This window comes from Sceloporus occidentalis, unplaced genomic scaffold, assembly GCF_023333645.1.
Source record: "Sceloporus occidentalis isolate IW3139 unplaced genomic scaffold, rSceOcc1.0.p SCAF_8, whole genome shotgun sequence".
Classification (NCBI taxonomy): Eukaryota; Metazoa; Chordata; class Lepidosauria; order Squamata; family Phrynosomatidae; genus Sceloporus; species Sceloporus occidentalis.
The window spans coordinates 20,845,878-20,865,319 of NW_028316988.1; the positions used below are offsets into that span (position 1 = coordinate 20,845,878).

Here is a 19,442-nt window from a genome sequence, read left to right on the forward strand (position 1 = left end):
AACAAGTTAAAGCAGTGCCAAACCGGGTTATCTCTCCAGTGTGGATGCAGTATCCCACATTTAAAACAAGAGGCACGTTTTTATCTTTGCTCCGAGGAGGAAATTTAGTCATCTGAACAGAAACAAACAAAAGACATGTTTCATTTACACAACGTGACCAGAAACAACACTCTGGCAGGAAATGTTGTTTTCCTCCCTTCTTAAATCACAAACCCAGCGGAAGGATGTATGGGAAAGAAGCATCATATCCTTGGTACCGTTACCGTGTCCCAATGTGACTTGATGTCACACGGGGTCTTTGAAACGTCCCTTCGGTTTGTAAACAGCTTCGGATCTTCGTTCGCTAATTTACTTAAAACATTTCCAACCGAAATTCAGTAACAGCCAAATAAAAAGGAAAGCAAACCTATAGAAAACGTTTGAGGTCCTGGTATCAAAGCACTAAGGTGTGTCGGTGAAGCTGCATCCGGCAAAGGGAGAGATGTTGATAGCCTCCGTTTGTAATAATCGGTTCGGGCAGATTTCCATCCATTGGTATAATATATTAATTAAGGATCCCTGGATTTCCCTCCTGCTTTGGTTAAAACAAAAGGGAGGCGAGGAAGGGAGAAACGTGGATCCGTTAACTAAGACCGGAAAGCTTGTTGGTGTTGACGACTCCTCAAACTGCAAGTCAACATAGGAGAGTCTTAAGAGCCATAGTCCAGAAAAGTCCTTTTCCCAAGATCGGGATGGAAATGGATCCCAAGAGGAAACCCCTTAAACAGTTTTGCACATGGAGAAAAGAAAGTGCTAACAACATTTCAAAATACCATTTTAAAAAAGGAGCGCCACACGCTCATCAGTCTCTACCTGTTCCATTTAACTGTCTCGTTTCCCCCCAAATGCCTTCAAATCATGTCCTGGAAAGCGTCTGCCGCTTCTACATCCCTGCCAAATACACCCCAATTATACCAGAGTCCCATAAAATGAGGCAACACACACCCACAACACATTTAGAACCTCTTCCTTGCCACAATCCTTTTCCAGCAGAGAAGAGCCTGCTGCTCTAAGCTGCCCAAGCTGCTGAAGGAAATAAACATCCCCATGCCTTGTGCAGGGAATAAAACAGTGAAGCCAAGAAGCCCAACTCGATGAAGATTTTTGCGTTGTGTATCCCAGTATGTGTCTCCCCCTATCTTCCCTTTAAAGCTGGGGGAGCTGCAATGTCACAACTACTGGCATCACAGGGCTTGTAATCTCTCAGCAAGAGCAAAAAGCACAGAGGAAGAGGGTGCCCTCTCTAAGGCAGTGGGGTGATAAGGCTGTTCCAGCATCATTCAACTAAACATTGTTTTGTCTCTTTGGGACCAGCTTTTTTAAAAAGCCAGCATCCCTCCAAAAAGGAGAAGGGCAGATCAGGGAAGAGGTGACCTGGGCAAGGCCCTGACTTGGGGAAATTTTAGTCATCTATGTAACCTTTTCCTTGAAAGAAGAGACACAGAGTTCCATCCAATGTGGGGAAGAAAACCATTCATGGGAGGCCAACGTGCAAAAGCAGATTCCAGCATTTCCTTGAAGAAATTAATAGAAGTTCTCATCCAGTTAAATCCCACTGGTTCATGACCATGTCTTCGGTGTATTCCAGAAGGTTTTTGCATATTGGGAGCTGCTTCCATAATGCCACGTTTTATTGTTCATTCCACAAAGACTGAAAACATAGGTAGTCGGTATTCCATCTCCTTGCTGGAGTCATTTAAGAAAGAAATACAGGAAAGAAGGTAACTCAGTAAACAGTCCTTCCAGCAAAGGAGACTGAGAAACAGGAGAGTACCAGACCAGACTACCTTCCACCGTACTCTCACAGGAATCAATGCAAGTAGATGAAGTCTCTCTCGGTGCCTGCCACATCGGCCTGAGGTTAGGGGCAGGTGCTATTTGGAGTCTTGAAGATCTTTTGCCTTCTTCAAAATCAGGTGGACATCTGAGATGGGGTAATCCTGCATTGACAAAAACAACATTAAGGGCTTGAAGGAGGGGTCTGACAGCAGCCTGGAGGCAACCTATTTATTCATTCCCCCCATAACTGGAATTCAAGACAGCTCACAACAAAGTTGAAAAATCAAATACAAATAATGTAACGTTGTAATACTGAAAAACAAGCACACACAGTATTATAGAAAATGTAAAGCTGGTTTTGTGTGAGGCTTGCAAAGACAGTTCCCACTTAAGAATTGCACTCCTATTGTTTTACCTGCAGAAGCCGCATGTTTAGAGTAAAATCGCCTTCCAGTAATTGGTCCCGAATGAGCCTATAAGGATGGGGGGAGTGGAGAAGGGGAGGAGAGAGAGAAAGAGAATATATTATACAAGTTAAGAGTACTCTTGCTTTGCCAACACCGGTGGGAGAACTTGAAACAACTGTTATACTATGTAAAATATGGGACCATGGAAGAGGACTTTAGTGTCCTATGATCCATTGCTGGAGACACAGGCCATCATCTACATGTGACATGAACACTTATAAGCGCAATTTGTGTGTGCATATGTCCCTATTTTGACAGGACACAGATGGTTATTCTCTTGCCCTTGTACTAGGGGCTATTGCTTCTCTTTCTCATGAGAGGGAAAATGAAGAAGTGAGGGGGAAATTCAAGGCATGGTTGGTCTGGGATCCTGAGGAAAGGAAAACAAGGGTGCACTCCATCTGTAAGCATGTTCTGATTTCTCCCTAGCAACTGAGTTGAACCCAGATGATCCTTCATGGTCTGGACGGGAAGAACCTGGGGCTATCCAGTGATGCTGAATGGTGGGACATTCAGGACAAAGAGAAAAAAGTACTACTTCTCACAGCATGTAGCCAAATGGCATAATTCGCTACAAAAAGAGGTAGAGATGGCACCTACCTGGATAATTTAAAAGGGGATTAGATGAGATCATGCTGTACAAGGCTATCTGTGGGTACTAGTTAGGAGGATGACTATATATATTACCTCCAGGGTCTGAGGCAGTGTCTCTCTCATATGCTGAGGAATATAAGTGTGAAGGTGCTCTCACAGTCATGTCCTGGCTGTGATTTTCCCATATTGAACTGGTTGGGCAGATTAAGAACACAATACTGCACTACACTAGCCTCAGTGTGTTTCAGAACCAGTTTTCTTATCTCAGACAACACACAGCTTGGCTGAAGGGAAGTCTGTAAGGAGGGCCTTAAACTTGACCAAAGTTCATTTACTCCAGCCAGGTATTAAGATAACTCGGACTAGATGACCTTTGCTATTTCCAACAGCAAGTGGAAATGCATCAGCAGACACACAAGGAAGGTTGTGGCCATCTATTCTCTACTTCCAGCATCCGACATCCAGAGGTAGGCTACCTCTGTACAAAAGTTTGGAAAAGTTACACTTTTGTACTGCAAAAGCTGGCTGGGGAATCCTAGGAGCTGCAATCCAAGAAAGTAACTTTTCCAAGGTCAACTCTACACCTGGAGGCTCTGTTAGCTGTTATTACCAATAACTATTCATTACGTACCCTACCTGTCCTGAATTCATTTGGATCCTTTTTGAAGCTTTCTAAGCTAAGGGCAGTTGCTGCATCTTAGAACCCTGAATTACAAAGAAGGGGAGTAACCATTTTATTCATGGATGCTCACATCAACATGGCACAGCAGACCAGCAGCAGGAAATCAAAACGGCTGTCATCGGCAAAGAGAGAGTCCCAAATACGAATAACGTCCGGCAACAGGAACTCTTGGGAAAGCAACAACGTCAGCCAGCGGAAGGCAAAGAACTGGGGCTTGATGTTTTGCTCTTGCTGGAGGACAGTAGAGGAAAAAAGTACAATTTAAGTTCATCTTCAAACTGGGGGTGTCTAAAAAAGAAGGAGAGGGGAGCAGAGGCAACCTTTGGGTTCTTCCTGGATTTTTTGGATTTTGTTATTATTCATAACACAATCTTCTAAATAACCACACTTCATTTTTAAATGATGTGAGACATTCTGAAGTCTCATGTTCAAAAGAAGACAGGAAATATAGTCAAAAGATGAAGTTTTCAGTGATATTGCCCTAAGTGACAACAGACAAAACTAATTGTTTTTAGGATACCAAGATAAAAGGTCAATATACAAACATATACCAAGACAGATTAGTTTTACTAGTTTATATGGTGCTCAGCACTTTTTAAAATAGACCACTGTGTCAGAAAGGATGTGGGACAACACCTGCTTTGCATAGAGATGGTCCCAAATTCAATCCAGTGTGTCTAGGTAGAGAAAACCAGGTAGTAAGTGATAGGAAAGACTTTGCTTTCCAAAATTCTTAGAGAGACTCAGTCAGAGCAGACAAGCCTGGAATAGATAGGAGAACAGTCTGGCCTAGTAAAATAATCTGACAACCTGCTCAAACATTATTAATAATATCTGCATCTTGGCTGGTTTCATCAGATTAAGAGACAGGATCCAAATAACAAGATTATTGGATTGAAGGCAAAAACCATAGTGTTTAGAAGAGGACTCAACTTCCCCTGTAGCCTACAGACCCAGTGAAATGAATCCACTGGTTCATCCTTCAGGACAGGTGGGGTACATAATGCTGTCTCATTAATAAGAAGCAGGTTATGAAGCCAGTTAAAAAAGATTTCAGTCAGATAGACCTTATTTGGCTTGGTACATATATAATTTTGGCTTCCTGTAAGCAGAGGCTGGAGAACCTCTTTCAATCCTTGCAGAAAGGTTCAAAGGGATCACATTCCAAAGATGAACAAAATTGTTATCTGGAGGAATCTCTATCAGACAGGGAACCAAGTAGGGCCAGATTCAGCCCCAGAAGCTGAGTTTTCACATCTTGCCTGCAAGCCATCATTTGCAAACTGAGTATGTTCAGAACTTCACATGCCATTGTCCCCTTTCTTTAAAACCATAGTTGAGGGCACTGGTATACCAGCACCGACTTATAATCCAGAGATGAAAACCATGATTTGAAGGAGGTGTGTGTAAATCCAGTTTACGACACGCATGGATTGTATCTATAAAATGCAATGAAAAAGCAAGTTAAGTTTGGGGATGAGAACAGGAGAATAAAGTAAGGGCTGAGAAAGGAAAAGTACGTCGCCAAGACTTTAGCTACCAGTTTTTAAACCACTTCCTACTTTGCGCACTTCAATGGATATACACCAAATACTAAAAAGCCAATGTCTGGATGTACCTGAATTGTCCTGATCTTCACCGTATCACTGGGATACTGAGAAATTAGCCTAGTGTACAGTTACTGTAAAACTCAATCTACTCTAACTCTGGCTATCCTCTTATGTCTACTGACAATGTTTATTTGCTTTCCATCATCTTTGAGCAAAAAGGCTAATTTTTTGAATTTGATCTCCACACAAAACGCTCTTGCTATTTGGGGAGTTTTTTATTTAGTCACCACACCGTTCTAGAGGAAGCTTGTGGGTTTCAATCAGCAGCACTTCCTTCCCCCTCAGTCCTTAAGAGAACTTATACTTTTACACATCACTGCATTTATTCTTTGCTAAAGAAAATGTAAGGTCTGGCCTCTTTGCCAATTGGGAACCATTATGTTTCTCCATATTCTCTCTAACCACAGTGTGTTGTCCTACATTTCTCATCAGGACTATCAGATATAGTGCCACTCCCATTTCTTTAAGACATTCCATAGCTTTTTGTGATCTATACAGTCAAAGATTTTGCTATGATCTATAAAGCACATACTGATTTTCTTCTGAAATTCCTGGGTGTGCTACATTATCCATCATATGTTCGCCATGTGGTCTCTAGTGCCTCTTCTTTCCTGAACCCTACTTGCACCTCTAGGATTTCTCTCTCCATGTATGATTGGTGTCTGTGTTGCAGAACTTTGAGCATAATTTTGCTTGCATAGGAGATTAGTTATGGTACCAAAGATTCTGCAGTCTCTTGTGCCTCCTTTTTTGTGACTGGGGATGTATATTGTTTGTTCCAATCTGTTGGCCACTGTTTCATAAAGGCTATAGTAGGTTTCCCAAATCTAGTGGTCTGTAGATGGGCTGGACCATACCTCCTATCATTCCCATTCAAGCACAACAAATGGCTCCCAAGTTCTAAAGTTTATCACCAACTGGAAACTCTGTGCCACAAAAGTGTCTGGGAAATATCCTAGAATGCACACAATCAGTATGAAGATCAACCTCTGGACATACCCCTAACACTGTACTACTTTCAGAGTATGGCCACAAGTGATAGGCATTCAAAGAAGCTTGTCTATCACTACCAGTCATTTCATTAAGGATGCCCTGATAAACATCCAAGGACTGGCAATCTGAAAAAGTTAATTCAATCTGACATGGGTTTTTTACACACAAACACACACAAACTATATGGAAGAATTTCTCACCAGCTTCATGTAAAGTTCCATATCTTTCTCTTTCAAGGTACAGTACACCTTTTCCATTTTGTAGGTGATGCCACACTGAGAGTCATCTAGACTCTTGATGAAGTTATCCCTGATCTCAGACATGAGGTTAGTGAAACAGAAAAAAGTGTCTGCTTCTGCGTGTTCTGTGTGGGATAAAAGGATACTATCAGCTTCATTTACAAGGTCAAAGACCAGACAGAAAGCCAGAGGCACTTGCTCTTCTTACCTTTCCATTCACCGTTGGGGTCTGTAGCAAATGTGTAGTAAAGAGGCCCCACGATTTCATTCATCCCTTGGACATAGGCTATCCCTGGATTCAGCTTAGCATAGATGAAGAGAATTCGTTCTACCACTTCCCAGTGAGCTTCACAGCCATTGGGCAGAATTTCATACTCACTCAGTGAACTGGGTGCTGGTGTTTTAAGAGGAGAACTCACCTGGAAAAGCACAGAAAAATAACTGAAACCTTTCTGAGGATTCTAAACTTGGGACAAGTAAGCCATGTTTGAGACAAAATATTGGGAGGAAAAGTGAGATATAAATAAAAACAGCAACAACAACAACAACACATTTCTCCCACTCCTCTTCAAACTCTCAACATGCACCATAACTTTTAACAAAATTGTCTTATAAAAGCAAATGTTAAAAAAGTAATAAATTCAGATTGAATATGCAAAGGGGGGCAGGACTATAAAAAATTCACGCAACTGATACATTTGCTAGTAAATGAGCTAGAAGCTCGTCTTCCCTTTTTACATGCCCCAGACCAGGGATGAGAAATGTGTGGCTCTTCAGATGTTGTTGGACTATACCACCCATACACCCTAAACTAAACCAATGATAAGGGATGGTATGAACTGGAGTCTGACATCTAGTGAAGGGACAAGTTCTCAGTGCCTTTCCTGAACCCAGATCAGATTTGTTTTTCCAAAAACCTCACTCCTGTATTCGAGATAGAAAAGAAAGCAACTTTTTAATAGAAGACAGTGGCATAGGTAGTGTGAGGAGCTCAGTTGGCCAATAAAAGTACCACTGTTTAGAGGATTTTTGTTTGAACTGTCTGAAAAGCTATCACACGTGATAGGACAAATGTGGAGCATGTATGTTGTTTGTTACTCCAAAGAGTAGGACCTCAAGTAATGGTTTCAAATTACAAGAAAAGGAATTAGATGAACCATTAGGAAGTGTCCTGATGGTACAACAGTGGAACAGCAGACTATCTCAGAAGACTAACAAAAAACTATGAACAATACCCCTGACCTTACTCATTTTAAAACAGAGGCAGGATGGTCAGATCAGTGATGCTGCTGAGGTGTCTTCCAACTGTATGATGCTAAACATGATTTCTATCATACACTCCATCTTTTCAAGCTTCTCCACTTTTTCTCTCTGCTCCTATGTATGCTGTCTGTTATCCTGCTGTCAATGTGAGCTTTTGTCTCACTGGAAGCAGGCAGTGTGTGTGCATGTGTGTACGTTTAATTCTGGAAGGATTGTGACAAGGATAAAACACTGCATCTCCTTCCAACCATACCATGATCTTGATCATATTCAGCTGCTGTCCCAGCTATTAAATGAAATTCACCCATGCCAGGAGAACAATGGGAGAAGTGTCAATATATTTTGGCACTCATCTATTACAAATATGTAGAGAACAATCCAATTTTAGAGGCGATTGAAAGGAACCTACAAGAGGAAGGCCAATCATGCATTCCTCGTAATATGTTTATAGTACAAAACTCCTTTCTCTCTGCTTTCCTCTCACGGCTATAACTAATATTACTCCTTACATTTGTTACACCGCTCCTGTTTCGTGCCACTGTCTGTGACTTGAGTGTTGTCTGTTCCACTCGCTTGCGAAGCGTCTCAAACTCATTCTGTGGGTCAAGGATCAAGAGGCAGGGGTATTCAGTTGGGCGCTGGAAAAATGCCATATCAGGATATAGCCTCCTAGGTGGGAAAAATAATTAAAGTTTTATATAAGAGCTGGTATTGGCAATCACAGCCTTACTTGGTTTCCAGATCTCAACATACTCACTCAACATCAGCCTTCACATACCTGACATCCTTGTCTATCTGTAGCAGGACTTCATTGTCTTTGAAGTATGTGTTCCACCGGCTATCTGGGTTTGGATTTAGTGGCTTTGCAAAAGGATTTAAGAAAAGATGTATTAAAAGCCAGAAATATCTCAACACTCTAAAACTATGAACATTCTCCCATAATTGATTTCCCAACAACTGGAGAATTGAGATATATAACCTGCTCCTGCACCAGCATAGCAGAAGTTTGTTGTTGTTGTGTGCCTTCAAGTAATTTCTAAGGTGAACCTACCACAGGGTTTTCTTGGCAAGTTTCTTCAGAGGGGTTTGTCATTGTCATCCTCTGAGGCTGAGAGTGTGACTTGCCCAAGGTCACCCAAAAGCTACTGTTTTATCACAGCAGAAGTTACAAGAACATACTGATGGCTATGAGGAATTTTCTGCTCAAAGGCTGCACTTGCGTCCATGGAATGTCCTGGCTGCTCTCCAGCGGCAAAACCTCAGGTAGCAGGACATCTGCCTGAGACCTTGATCCATCTAGCTCAGCACCGTCAGCCCAGCTCTATGCTCTGACTGGCAGCAACTCTCCAGGCTCATTCAACACTAAGATGGTTTCGTAAGCCCCATACAATTCTTGCTACAAGAGCTGACCAACATCAAGGATTTATCCTGCAATTATATTACATTTTAGCAAGTGCATTTTGCTTAAGAGTAGCCTTCTGGTGCAACCTCAAATCATGCTTATTCTAGAAGTCAGTCCTTCTATCTTCAGAAAGTCTTTCTGCTAGGTAATATCCACAAGAACACAGTCTTAAGACTTTTGGACCAAATTTGTTACATGCTAAATAGGCAGTTTCAAAATTGTTCATTACAGAAAAACTGAATGTTCAGTACCAGTTGGTCCTCAAAAATATATTTAGAGAGAGAGAGAGAGAGAGAGAGAACCTATCCCAAAAGGAAAGCTGTAATATCCATTGTAAAGCTGAAAATGAAAAATTAGCTTTAAATTTAATGGTGCACTCACATGGTCCTCTAAGGTCACATCTTCCCTGGAGACCCCAAGGTTGGCTTTGGCTATACCAGGCTGTATAATCATTTCCTTCAAGAACTGGGCATACAGTTCTCTTCAGAAATATTTTGGAGAGTGCACATAAGGGAAAAGAAAATGACACATTAGGAAACCATTTTTCTTCTAATACTACTTTCTGATAATCTTCCCATCAAGCAGAGAAGAGTGGAATTCAGAGGAGACCATGCCCGATGCAGGTTTTATTATACAAACACAATCAAGACAATGTTTAGATGACACAACAGACACAGAAAACACTAGGATGCCTGTGGACTGATAAATATTTCAGTTAAAATAGTTGTTGTCTTGAGTTTCTGGTCAAAATTCAAAGTGTTGTTTTTCCTTATAAAGTGCTGAATCTTTTGTGTTGTAGCTAGTTTTCATACTGCCTTTCCCCATATGTTTATTATATCACACCTATCTAGAACAGGGATGGGCAACTGTAGCAGGGCTGGGGGCTGCATTCAGCCACTACTTGGAGACTGCACCTTTTTTTAATTATCTGACTATTGTTTATTTAATTTAACAATTTGCTCTCTTGAGGTTTTTTCAGGCCTGGCGAATGTAGTATCAAGTTTACGTGATATCTTTTGGATGTGCTTCCAAGATTTAGGCTACTATGAATATTTTGAAAGGCAGGACAAAAGTATTTTAAATAAGAATCTCTCTAGAAATTCTAATGCAGCATTATTTGCCACTGGAGTTTGCTGAGCTTCAGCAAGTAACACCTTCTCCATATATAAGAAATGAAGGAAAGGAAAAGATAAATTTACCTCTGCTTCTTCAACAGGGAGTTCCATAAAGTTCTTTCTACTGGGAGGTAGTTCAAGAGGATCTGTACATGGAGAATGGCACAAACAAAAGCCTTATTAGTGAACAAAAAATATTTGGAGAAAAACGAATAGGTAAACTTTTTGATTTTCTAGCAAACTGATTCATTGCTTGGAAATTCTATTGGAATATAGCTATATGCTCTTGAGAAAAACATCCTCAAACCAACCTCAGTTCTCTATCACAGCAAACTGAGTTTTCTGTAAGGTTCATCTTAGCAGTGCTATTTACATGGATAAATAATCTATGCTTCTTAATTTTCATTCCAGCTGTTAAGCCTGGACAAAACACGAAGAGGAATACTCAAGAAGTTAAATGATCCCTTCCTACCCAGAAAAAAACCCACCTTCCAGCAGAGACAGCGCAAGCCACCTTCAAAAGGAATCCCTGGGAAATAAAAGAAACAGTACCACAAGGTTAAACACAGCTCCTTCACAGTGCTGCACAGCCAGTGTTGTTAACAGAAGGAAGGTAGGCTTTAAGTATGTAACCAAGCTATTTAAAGAAGGTTGGTCTATTATGTATTGGAGGAAATAATGTGTATGTTATAGTTAAGCAGTAAGCAAGAGGAAAGCAAAACTTGAGCATATAGTCATGCAAGCATGGAGGAAATGTAGTTGGCAGACCAGTTGTAGTCTCCAGGGTGCTAAAGATTTTTTTTTTGGGGGGGGAATGCCTCCCCCCCAACAATGTTGTCATTTTTAAAAAGCATTTTTAAGCATGGGGGAAGTCCTTTTTCTTACACTAAGTAACTCAGAAATTAACATATGTGTCACTCTGAATTGCTTAAAAAAGGCTTTGACTTTTTTTGCAGGTGAGGGCAATCTTCCGAAGCCTCCTGCAAAATCAATGTGATTCCCTAACCCCAGACGGCTATCCACCCCTGAAGTAAGAAGCCAGGGAACTCAGACTGTGGTTTGGTCAGTGTTTTGTCTCACCTGGAATGTGTCGCTTCTTGTTCTCCTTATAAGCAAAGTCATATAACAAAAATAAACAGTGGCTTATCATTTTTGCTTTAAAACAGATAAGATAAGATGGTCAAGGAACCTAGATTTCCTTAAGGGTCCTTTAATGCAAATGAAGGAAGTACATCTGCTTCAGATCAGGTCAGATCATGGATTATTAACACATGCTACATGGGGCTTCCTCTGAAGAGTGTTTGGAAACTTTAGCTGGTCAAAAGAGATGTAAATTGTTAGCTGTGGCTGGTCACAAGGCGTACAGGAAAGAGCTCCCTTGCTGCTATAGCTCCAACTGCTGCCAATTCATTTCTGGACACAATTCAATGTGCTCATTTTAATCAATAAATCCCTATATGGCTCAGGTCCAGGTTATTTGAAGGATCATATTTTTCCGTACTAACCTGCCCATGTTTCAAGATCTGCTAAGGAGCCCTTTCTCTCTGTCCCACCACCCTGACAGGTACCTCTGGCAAGGATACAAGAAGCAGGACCTTCTCAGTGGCTGCCCCCAGACTCTGGAACTCCCTTCCCAGATTGGTTATAGTTTATGTTTTCAACTGGTTTTCAATTTTTTAAAATAATTTAGTTACTTTTAAAATTCTGTATTATGTGCATTTTAAACAGCTTTATAAAATATCTGTTATAAACCACCCTGAATCCCAAACATGTAAGAATGTGAGATATAAATAAATATTATCATTATCATTAATTGTGCCTGCAATTTCATTTGCTCCATCTTTCTTTACTTGTTGGAAAGATAATCTTTAGTACACATTTCTTTTATTATCCTAAGAATAACATTGCAAGTCTATGAAAAGACCAAGGCTATTAAACAGAAACTGTTTCAGCATCTTTACCTCTGCCTGGAATTTGTTCTGTTAAATATTTATAGTGATAGTAATTCAGTGACAGCACACTTGGCCTTTGGCTGTTTCACACTAACCAACAGTGACTTATGGAACCCTTCTCTCAGACTTTCAAGATCCTCTGTTAATCCATTGGTATGGCAGCAGGAGGGGGACAATAATAGTATTAAATAATACAATATATGGATAAATATCTAAGCACTTATAATTTGCATTAGTTCTCAGAACAAAGAAAAAAATTTTTTTTTATCATCTATTCCTTAACACCAGTTCATCTTCCTCTTTTGTTATTTTCAGCCCAATCAATGCTGTCCACTAATTGCTTTCTCTCTTAGTGCTCATCTGTGACAATGCTTAATCGGTTTAAAATTACCTGGTAGAGTGTTGTGTGCCTTCGTTTTCAACTTGCGGAGACCCTAGGGCAAACCTATCACCAGGGTTTTCTTGGCAAGATTTATTGAGAGGGCATTTGTCTTTTCTGAGGTTGAGAGAATATGGTTTCTCCAAGATCACACAGTGGGTTTTCATGTCCGAAAAAGGATTTCCAGAGTCGTAGTCCAGCACTCAAACCATTACACCACATTGGCTCTCAAAACTAAACGTGACTTAAAGTGCTGTTTGAAAAGTTACACTGGTCATCCAATGAGATTCTTCTTCTTTTTTGGCTACAGATAGTATCTTCTTAGAATCAGTGTGGTGTAGTGGTTTGAGTGTGGCACTGCCACCCTGGAGACCACGTTCTCAGCCTCAGGGGAAGACAATGGCTCACCTCCTCTGAACAAATCTTGCCCACATGATAGGGTCCACCGTAAGTCAGAAACAACTTAAAGCCCCACAACGAAAAACAACAAACCATCCTCTTGCATCGTGCCCTCATAAGGCACCTATTTTTGGTCCAGAGTTCTTCTGGTTCCTGGCCCAGTAGAGTAAATCTATTCTTTAGGTGACATTAAATCTTTCTTCAGCACTTGAAATGGGACAATGTCCTCTGCTGTGTCAAAAGACAGCAGGCAGGGCACAACAGATGGCTGTTTCCTCTGGCACGTTGCCATTGCTCCCTGTTCCCTCAGCATGTGCTGACTGAGGCAGCTGCTCCACTTTGCCTAATCCTATACCTTCCTGCAGTGATGGGATTGCATAAGAGGCTATACTGATGGTAGCGATGCTGCAGGTAGGGTCTCCCACATCAGACAAGCTTTTGTTGAGGAGACTAGATGGGAGAAAGAGCTATTGGAGGGACAGGACACTGGTGGAGGATCTCTCAGAGACAATGACAGTGGGATCATAGCTAACACTTGTTAGTATGCCATGGAAGGAGGCACAGAAAACCCCGCTTGATCTTTTTTTTTAAACCTAAGCCCCCTATGATGAGACAATTCGAATGAGAATGAGTCAGAGTTAAGAGAACACATTCTTGCTCTCCTGTTCTTTTATTGTGAGCTATTCTGGATACATTTATGTGGTAAAGAAGCATATGAATGAAAGGAGTGATGGTGGTGGTTAGGATAATAATGCTCTGGTGTAAATCATACTGTTAGTCCCAATTTAAGTAGGTCTAATTAATTAATTAAATTTACCTGTATATTGACTGACCACCTCATTTGATACCGGTCTGTTTTCCACTTTTACATTCTGTGCTTTCCTGGTGTTTTACATTACATCTATTAATTCTATAAATTTCTATGAAAAACTATAAACTAATTCTCACAAATACAGTAAGTCAGTTAATTTCTCCCTTCAGGAAACATTTTTCTCAACCAATCTGTCTGATGGAATGGATAATGGGGGCATGTGCTGTGACATACAGAGGATAGACGGTGATGTATCAGGAGAGCTGGATCTAAGAACGGGTCACTGGATGTCCCACAGTAGATCAGCAACAAAGTCTCTTGCTCACTCATCACAAGTAAGTTATTACAACCTCTGATCTGCAGCAAGTAATCCTTGCATACAAACTTATCCCAGCTTACAGCTCAAGCAGCTGGTAAATTACTCTGTCCGCAAGCCACCATATTGCAGCCGGTTCTGTGCTGAGGCTGCTGTTTTGCAGCTGGCATGATAGACTGCTTGGGTTTAGTTTAAGATCAAAGTATATTCTGAAAAGGTCTGCTCTAGACCATATCTTCAACCCAGAGGGGGCCCAGCCAGGACTGTTGCCTTGAGGGAGTTAAGCATGTACCATAAAATATACCTGTGGCTGAATACTATTAGCCGAGGGGAGGAAACAGCACACTAGATCATCTGATACAGATACTTTCCAGTTATTTACACAACCCCAGGGCACAGCTAATACAGCAGATAGTTATCTCCAAACCCAGCAATGCTTTTCAGGGAGAAACATCCACTTGCAGAATGCTGCTCTTTGTTTTGATCACAGTATTATTTTTCTTGTGACAAATCAACTGAACAACCTCTATCCTCTGGCAAGCTGTCAATGCAGTCTGAGCGCTGACATTTTGCCTGTAAAGAATTTGACAGAGTTGCTTACCACTAAAGCATAGTTCACGAAGCTTCTCCAGCATAATGTTGGGCTCACTGAGGATATCCTGAAATTCTGCAATCCTAGAGGAAGGAGAACACAAGCACACACAAAAGTCAGCACTCAACAAATGCATAAACTGGCAGGAAGAGGACTATGAAAGTTGTTTTAGTCCAACCATCCAACTACATTTTTTACCTGGCAAGCGATGGCTTATAAATGGTTATATAGCACACTGAGGGTTTAGGCCAAGTGTGAACATTTATTTCAAAGCTCTTACATGGATACGGTTTAGCTGTGGATGATGCACAACGTTATTTTTCAAGGGCATTCAAAATCTAGTCAACCACATTGTAAATAGCCAGCGAAACAGGCAGTTCTGATAAGAGCATTTATCTGAACAAAGGCAAAGAAAGTACAAAAATCACATGGACACATGTGTGCAGCAACAACGGCGGCAACATCTAAAGCTTTCTTTGTCGGAGGTGAATGTGTTTATGAACTAATAAGAAATGGCAAAGATTAGAAATTTCATATGAGCAACTTTGAGGAAAAAGACTGCTACTACAGTACTGTACTTTCATTGTGGAGGCTGTTCCTTATTTCAATGCACTTATTCTCCTCCTGCCTTCATTGCACCTTTAATCACAAATATCTGGTATGTACACAAGAAGCAAAGGACAGCCTGCCCCTTTCGTGACTTCTCCTTTCTATGGGTATAATAAACATGACTTTGGATTTCCCTACTCCTACGTTGCACTAAAAAGCATCTCCAAATGCCTTCAGCACTAGAAAATAGTAATGATGGAAGCATCAGGACAAGTCAGATAGACTGTGGCTGGCCATACTTTTTATCTTCTTCTTTTGATCCTTGCCACAAATTACATTATAAGACGCTTAATTTTTTTCAAAGGCTTTGACAAAATTCAAGGTATGGCTAATAGTCACTTATATGTTTCCTTGCCATAAGCTGTCACAGGGTTTTCTTAGCAGTATTTGTTCAGAGGAGGTTTGCCTTTGCCTTTCTTTGAGGCTGAACGAGTTGCCCACATTTCCCCAGTGGGATTTAATGGCCAAGTGGGGATTCACACTCTGGTTTCCAGATTCGTAGTCCAACAACATTCAAACCACTATTCTGCATTGGCTCAAACTACCTTTACATCCACAAAAATAGCCCCACAGCTGGTAGTATAAATGGTAATAGTCTGCAGGGAGCCAAAACATGTGGGGAGCATAGAAGCAAACTAGGTGAAACAACTTAGCAATGATGTGAGTTTAGTCAGATTCAGCTTAACCGGCTTGCCTCTTACCATTATTTATTTTCAGAGTTTAAAAGGCACACTGAAGGCTGTTTTTGAACATGGAAAGTGGGGGGTGGGAGGGCAAGTCTGAGCATTGCATCCTTTAAAAGACACCTTTAATAAACCCTTCCCTCATGCCATGGCACTGCTAACCAAAGAACCTGGAGGAAATGCTCCCCACATTGAATTTTGAGCATTAAAAGCAAGTCTGCCCAGACAGGAAGGAGAAACCATTAGCAATGGAGGAGAGATTCTCAACCCGCAGCAATTTCCTGCTTTCATGTTGTAGCTAATACCATTCTTTGACAAGTATAAAGTAACACACATTGCATTCAAAAACAAGAATTAGGAGGAAACGTCAAGGGGGATGAAGGCTGAAAAACTGAGTGTGTGCAAAGACAGGAGAGGCGATAACTCAGTTAAAAAATCCTCTGTTAAATGGCCCTTTTACGAAGTCTTTTTACACACCAACTGTCTTCCTTTCGTCCTTTTCCTCTGACTAGCTGATTTTTTAGCAGCATTGGCACTGAAAGGAGGATGAAACAGGGCTAGAGAAAACATAGATTTTTGTTATTTGGTTAAGGCAGCATGTCTGCAGTAAAGTTTAAACTGTGAAAGAGCGGCGTTCTACTTTATCCAATCCTATTGTAGCTGTGTGTGACTGCCTGCAAAAGGCAAGGCAAACAGCAGCTGTCTCCGGAATCGCTTACTAAGGCAGAGAAATGGGGAAAGCAGATAAGCCTGTCTCCCCAGTTCCCACCAGCATGATCAAATGCAATAACCCATAGAGATATATGTTTGGCCGCCGACATGGAAAGTATGTAATCTGGGGTCGGCAATGGAAAGCCACTGGGTGACCTATGGCAAGTCACATACTCTCAGCCTCAGAGGATGGCAATGGCAAACCTCCTCTGAACAAACCTTGAAAAGAAAACCCTGTGATAGGTTCTCCTTAGGGTTGACATAAGTCAGGAACGACTTGAAGGCACAGAACAACAACGACAACAACAACAACATAGCAATTGATGATAGTCAGTGAAGTTTGATCTGATTTTGCCCTTCTGACTTTTGTTCCAATAACTGTACTGTTTTGATCATACTATTATCTCAGTATTTATATTTTTTATTATATTTTATACTGGTCAATGACTGAATAAATGATTGATTGATTGATTGACAACAACAAAACAACAACAACAACGCAATTGATGATAGTGAAGTCTGATCTGATTTTGCCCTTTTGTGCCTCTGACTTTTGTTCCAATAATTGTACTGTTTTGATCATACTATTGTCGCAACATTTATATTTTTTATTATATTTTAACATAGTCAATGACCAAATAAACTATTGATTGATTGATTGACGACGACAACAACAACATGGAAACCATATGACAAAGTGGAGGCTTGTGAGAAAAACAAAACCCTGGATGCATTTTTTAAATAAGATTAATTTTAAGATTAATAAGATTTTAAGAAGATGTGAAAGGGGAGAATATAGAAGAATGGGGAAAGGAACCAAGAAAAGATTCAAAGAAGGGTATCTAGGAGAAAGTTAGAGATGGATAGATAGAAGAAAGAAGGGAAAGAAATAGAAAGAATTGGAAAGGTGCAAGTAGAGAGAAGAAGGCAGGAAGCATAAAGGAAGAAAGGAAATGGGGAAGATCCAAAGGCTAGCTTGGCTAAAATAGTTATAAATATGTAAATAAATACATTAGGTTAAACTAATATATATATAAAAGATCAGTGCAGAAGAAAGCAGAGATAAGGAACAGAATGCAATTGCATGTTTCACATTTCATTGGGGAAAACACCAATTTAGAAACTAAAAATTAAAATTAGGAGAGAGGGGAAAAAACAACAATGTTCTGGGCCCCGCAACAAAGTAAAACTCCCAGAATTCCATAGCAAAGAGTCAGAAAAACAAAGAGTCAAAGCGGCGGGGGGGTCAAAGAAGCCATTGGCGCTTAATATGCCCCTATTATTATGATTATTATTATTAATTACTATTATTATTATTATGAATACTAAGAGTTCGTGTGCCTCCTCCCCTTCCCTACCTGTTTTTGTGGAGGCTCGACATGATGATGATGATGATGAAGATGGTGGCGGTCGTTGTGGAAAAGAAGAAGGAGAAAGAGAAAGAGGAGGAGAAGAAAGGGAAGGGGAAAGAGAAGAAGGGAGAGAGAGAAGGAGGCGAGGCCTGCTCCTTCTTCTTCTTCTTCTTCTTCTTCTTCTTCTTCTATCTTGTTCTTCCTCTTCTTCCTCTGGAGGCCAACCAGGCCCCATTCGCGGGAGGAAATGGAAGGGAACGAACCAATCAATATATAAATGAAATGGAGAGAGGGAAAAAGGGGAAGGAGGAGGAGAGGCAGAAAGATAGAAAGAAAGAGGGAGGGAGGCGCTCTTAGGCTGGGCTTATTATTATGAAGGCCCTCCCGCCTTTTATCCCTCCATCTCTGAGGGGATGGAGGGCAATATAGATGTAGCTCTGTGTGGGGCTCATGTTTTACTTATTTATTCCTTTATTTATGTCATGGAAGAAGCTGGAGATGCACAATTCACACATAGACATATAATATTATACACACAGTCTCATATATATATATATATATATATATGTAGACACATATATAATATTATATAGACAGTTATATATAATACTATGTATAATTTTATTGGTGACTTGAGTGTCAGTATTAGGAGCCTTGGAGGACAGTTCCCATCCTCCCCAGGCGATGCAGAAGGAGCCCCTCAAAACGCTTTGGAATGAAATCCCCATCATCCTCTGGCCCTCAGGGGCGGGGGCGGCCATGTTTTCCCAGGGGATGATGGGAATTGTAGTGCAAAAGGCACTGCTGCTGCTGCTGCTGCCGCCCTCTGGTGGCGCCCTTTGCGCACTGCAGGCTTCATGACACATGGCTGCGAGGCGTCTCTCGGGCGCCCTCCTGTGGAGACCATCGGCCAGAGAGGCCATCTAATCGCAATTCCGCTCTCAAGCGCTTTTCCGCTCTTATTGTCTCGCCTTGGGCAAGTCACATTCTCTCAGCCTCAGAAGAGGGCCATGGCAAACCCATATACATATACATATACATATATATATATATATATATATATAGCCGCAGAGGGCCATATGCATATATAATTATATATTTTTATTTATTTATTATTTATCAGCCAATCAGAGCGCAGGAAGGGCCAGGTGAATGGAATGGGGCCACGCCCCTCAGAAACAAACAGCCAATCAGAGCGCAGGAAGGGCCAGGTGAAGGGAATGGGGCCACGCCCCTCAGAAACAAACAGCCAATCAGAGCGCAGGAAGGGCCAGGTGAAGGGAATGGGGCCACGCCCCTCAGAAACAAACAGCCAATCAGAGCGCAGGAAGGGCCAGGTGAAGGGAATGGGGCCACGCCCCTCAGAAACAAACAGCCAATCAGAGCGCAGGAAGGGCCAGGTGAAGGGAATGGGGCCACGCCCCTCAAGGTTCAGGGGGAGGACTGGGACACAGA

The 19,442-nt window shown here is 41.2% G+C and overlaps 1 protein-coding gene across 1 annotated transcript; it reads right to left on the minus strand.

The window, feature by feature from the left end:
• Positions 1-74: 74 nt before the first annotated feature.
• Positions 75-18,156, minus strand: TBC1D13 (TBC1 domain family member 13). Its single transcript, XM_089535176.1, has 13 exons — positions 18,101-18,156; positions 17,994-18,067; positions 14,642-14,715; positions 10,672-10,712; positions 10,268-10,329; positions 9,450-9,549; positions 8,445-8,527; positions 8,176-8,335; positions 6,612-6,822; positions 6,365-6,528; positions 3,632-3,792; positions 2,234-2,291; positions 75-1,979 (listed from the first exon to the last, which is right to left on the minus strand). The coding sequence occupies exons 2-13, from the start codon at positions 18,014-18,016 to the stop codon at positions 1,914-1,916; spliced, it is 1,203 nt and encodes a 400-aa protein (XP_089391302.1). The 5' UTR covers positions 18,017-18,067; positions 18,101-18,156; the 3' UTR covers positions 75-1,913.
• Positions 18,157-19,442: the final 1,286 nt, after the last annotated feature.

Coding starts and splice junctions, on each gene's coding strand:
- TBC1D13 (XM_089535176.1), bottom strand. CDS start 18,016: ATGTCGAGCCTCCACAAAAACAG. Junction 10,330..10,671: donor TGCGCTGTCTCTGCTGGAAG/GTGGGTTTTTTT, acceptor CTCCATGTACAG/ATCCTCTTGAACTACCTCCC. Junction 3,793..6,364: donor TGGAACTTTACATGAAGCTG/GTGAGAAATTCT, acceptor ACTGTCCTCCAG/CAAGAGCAAAACATCAAGCC.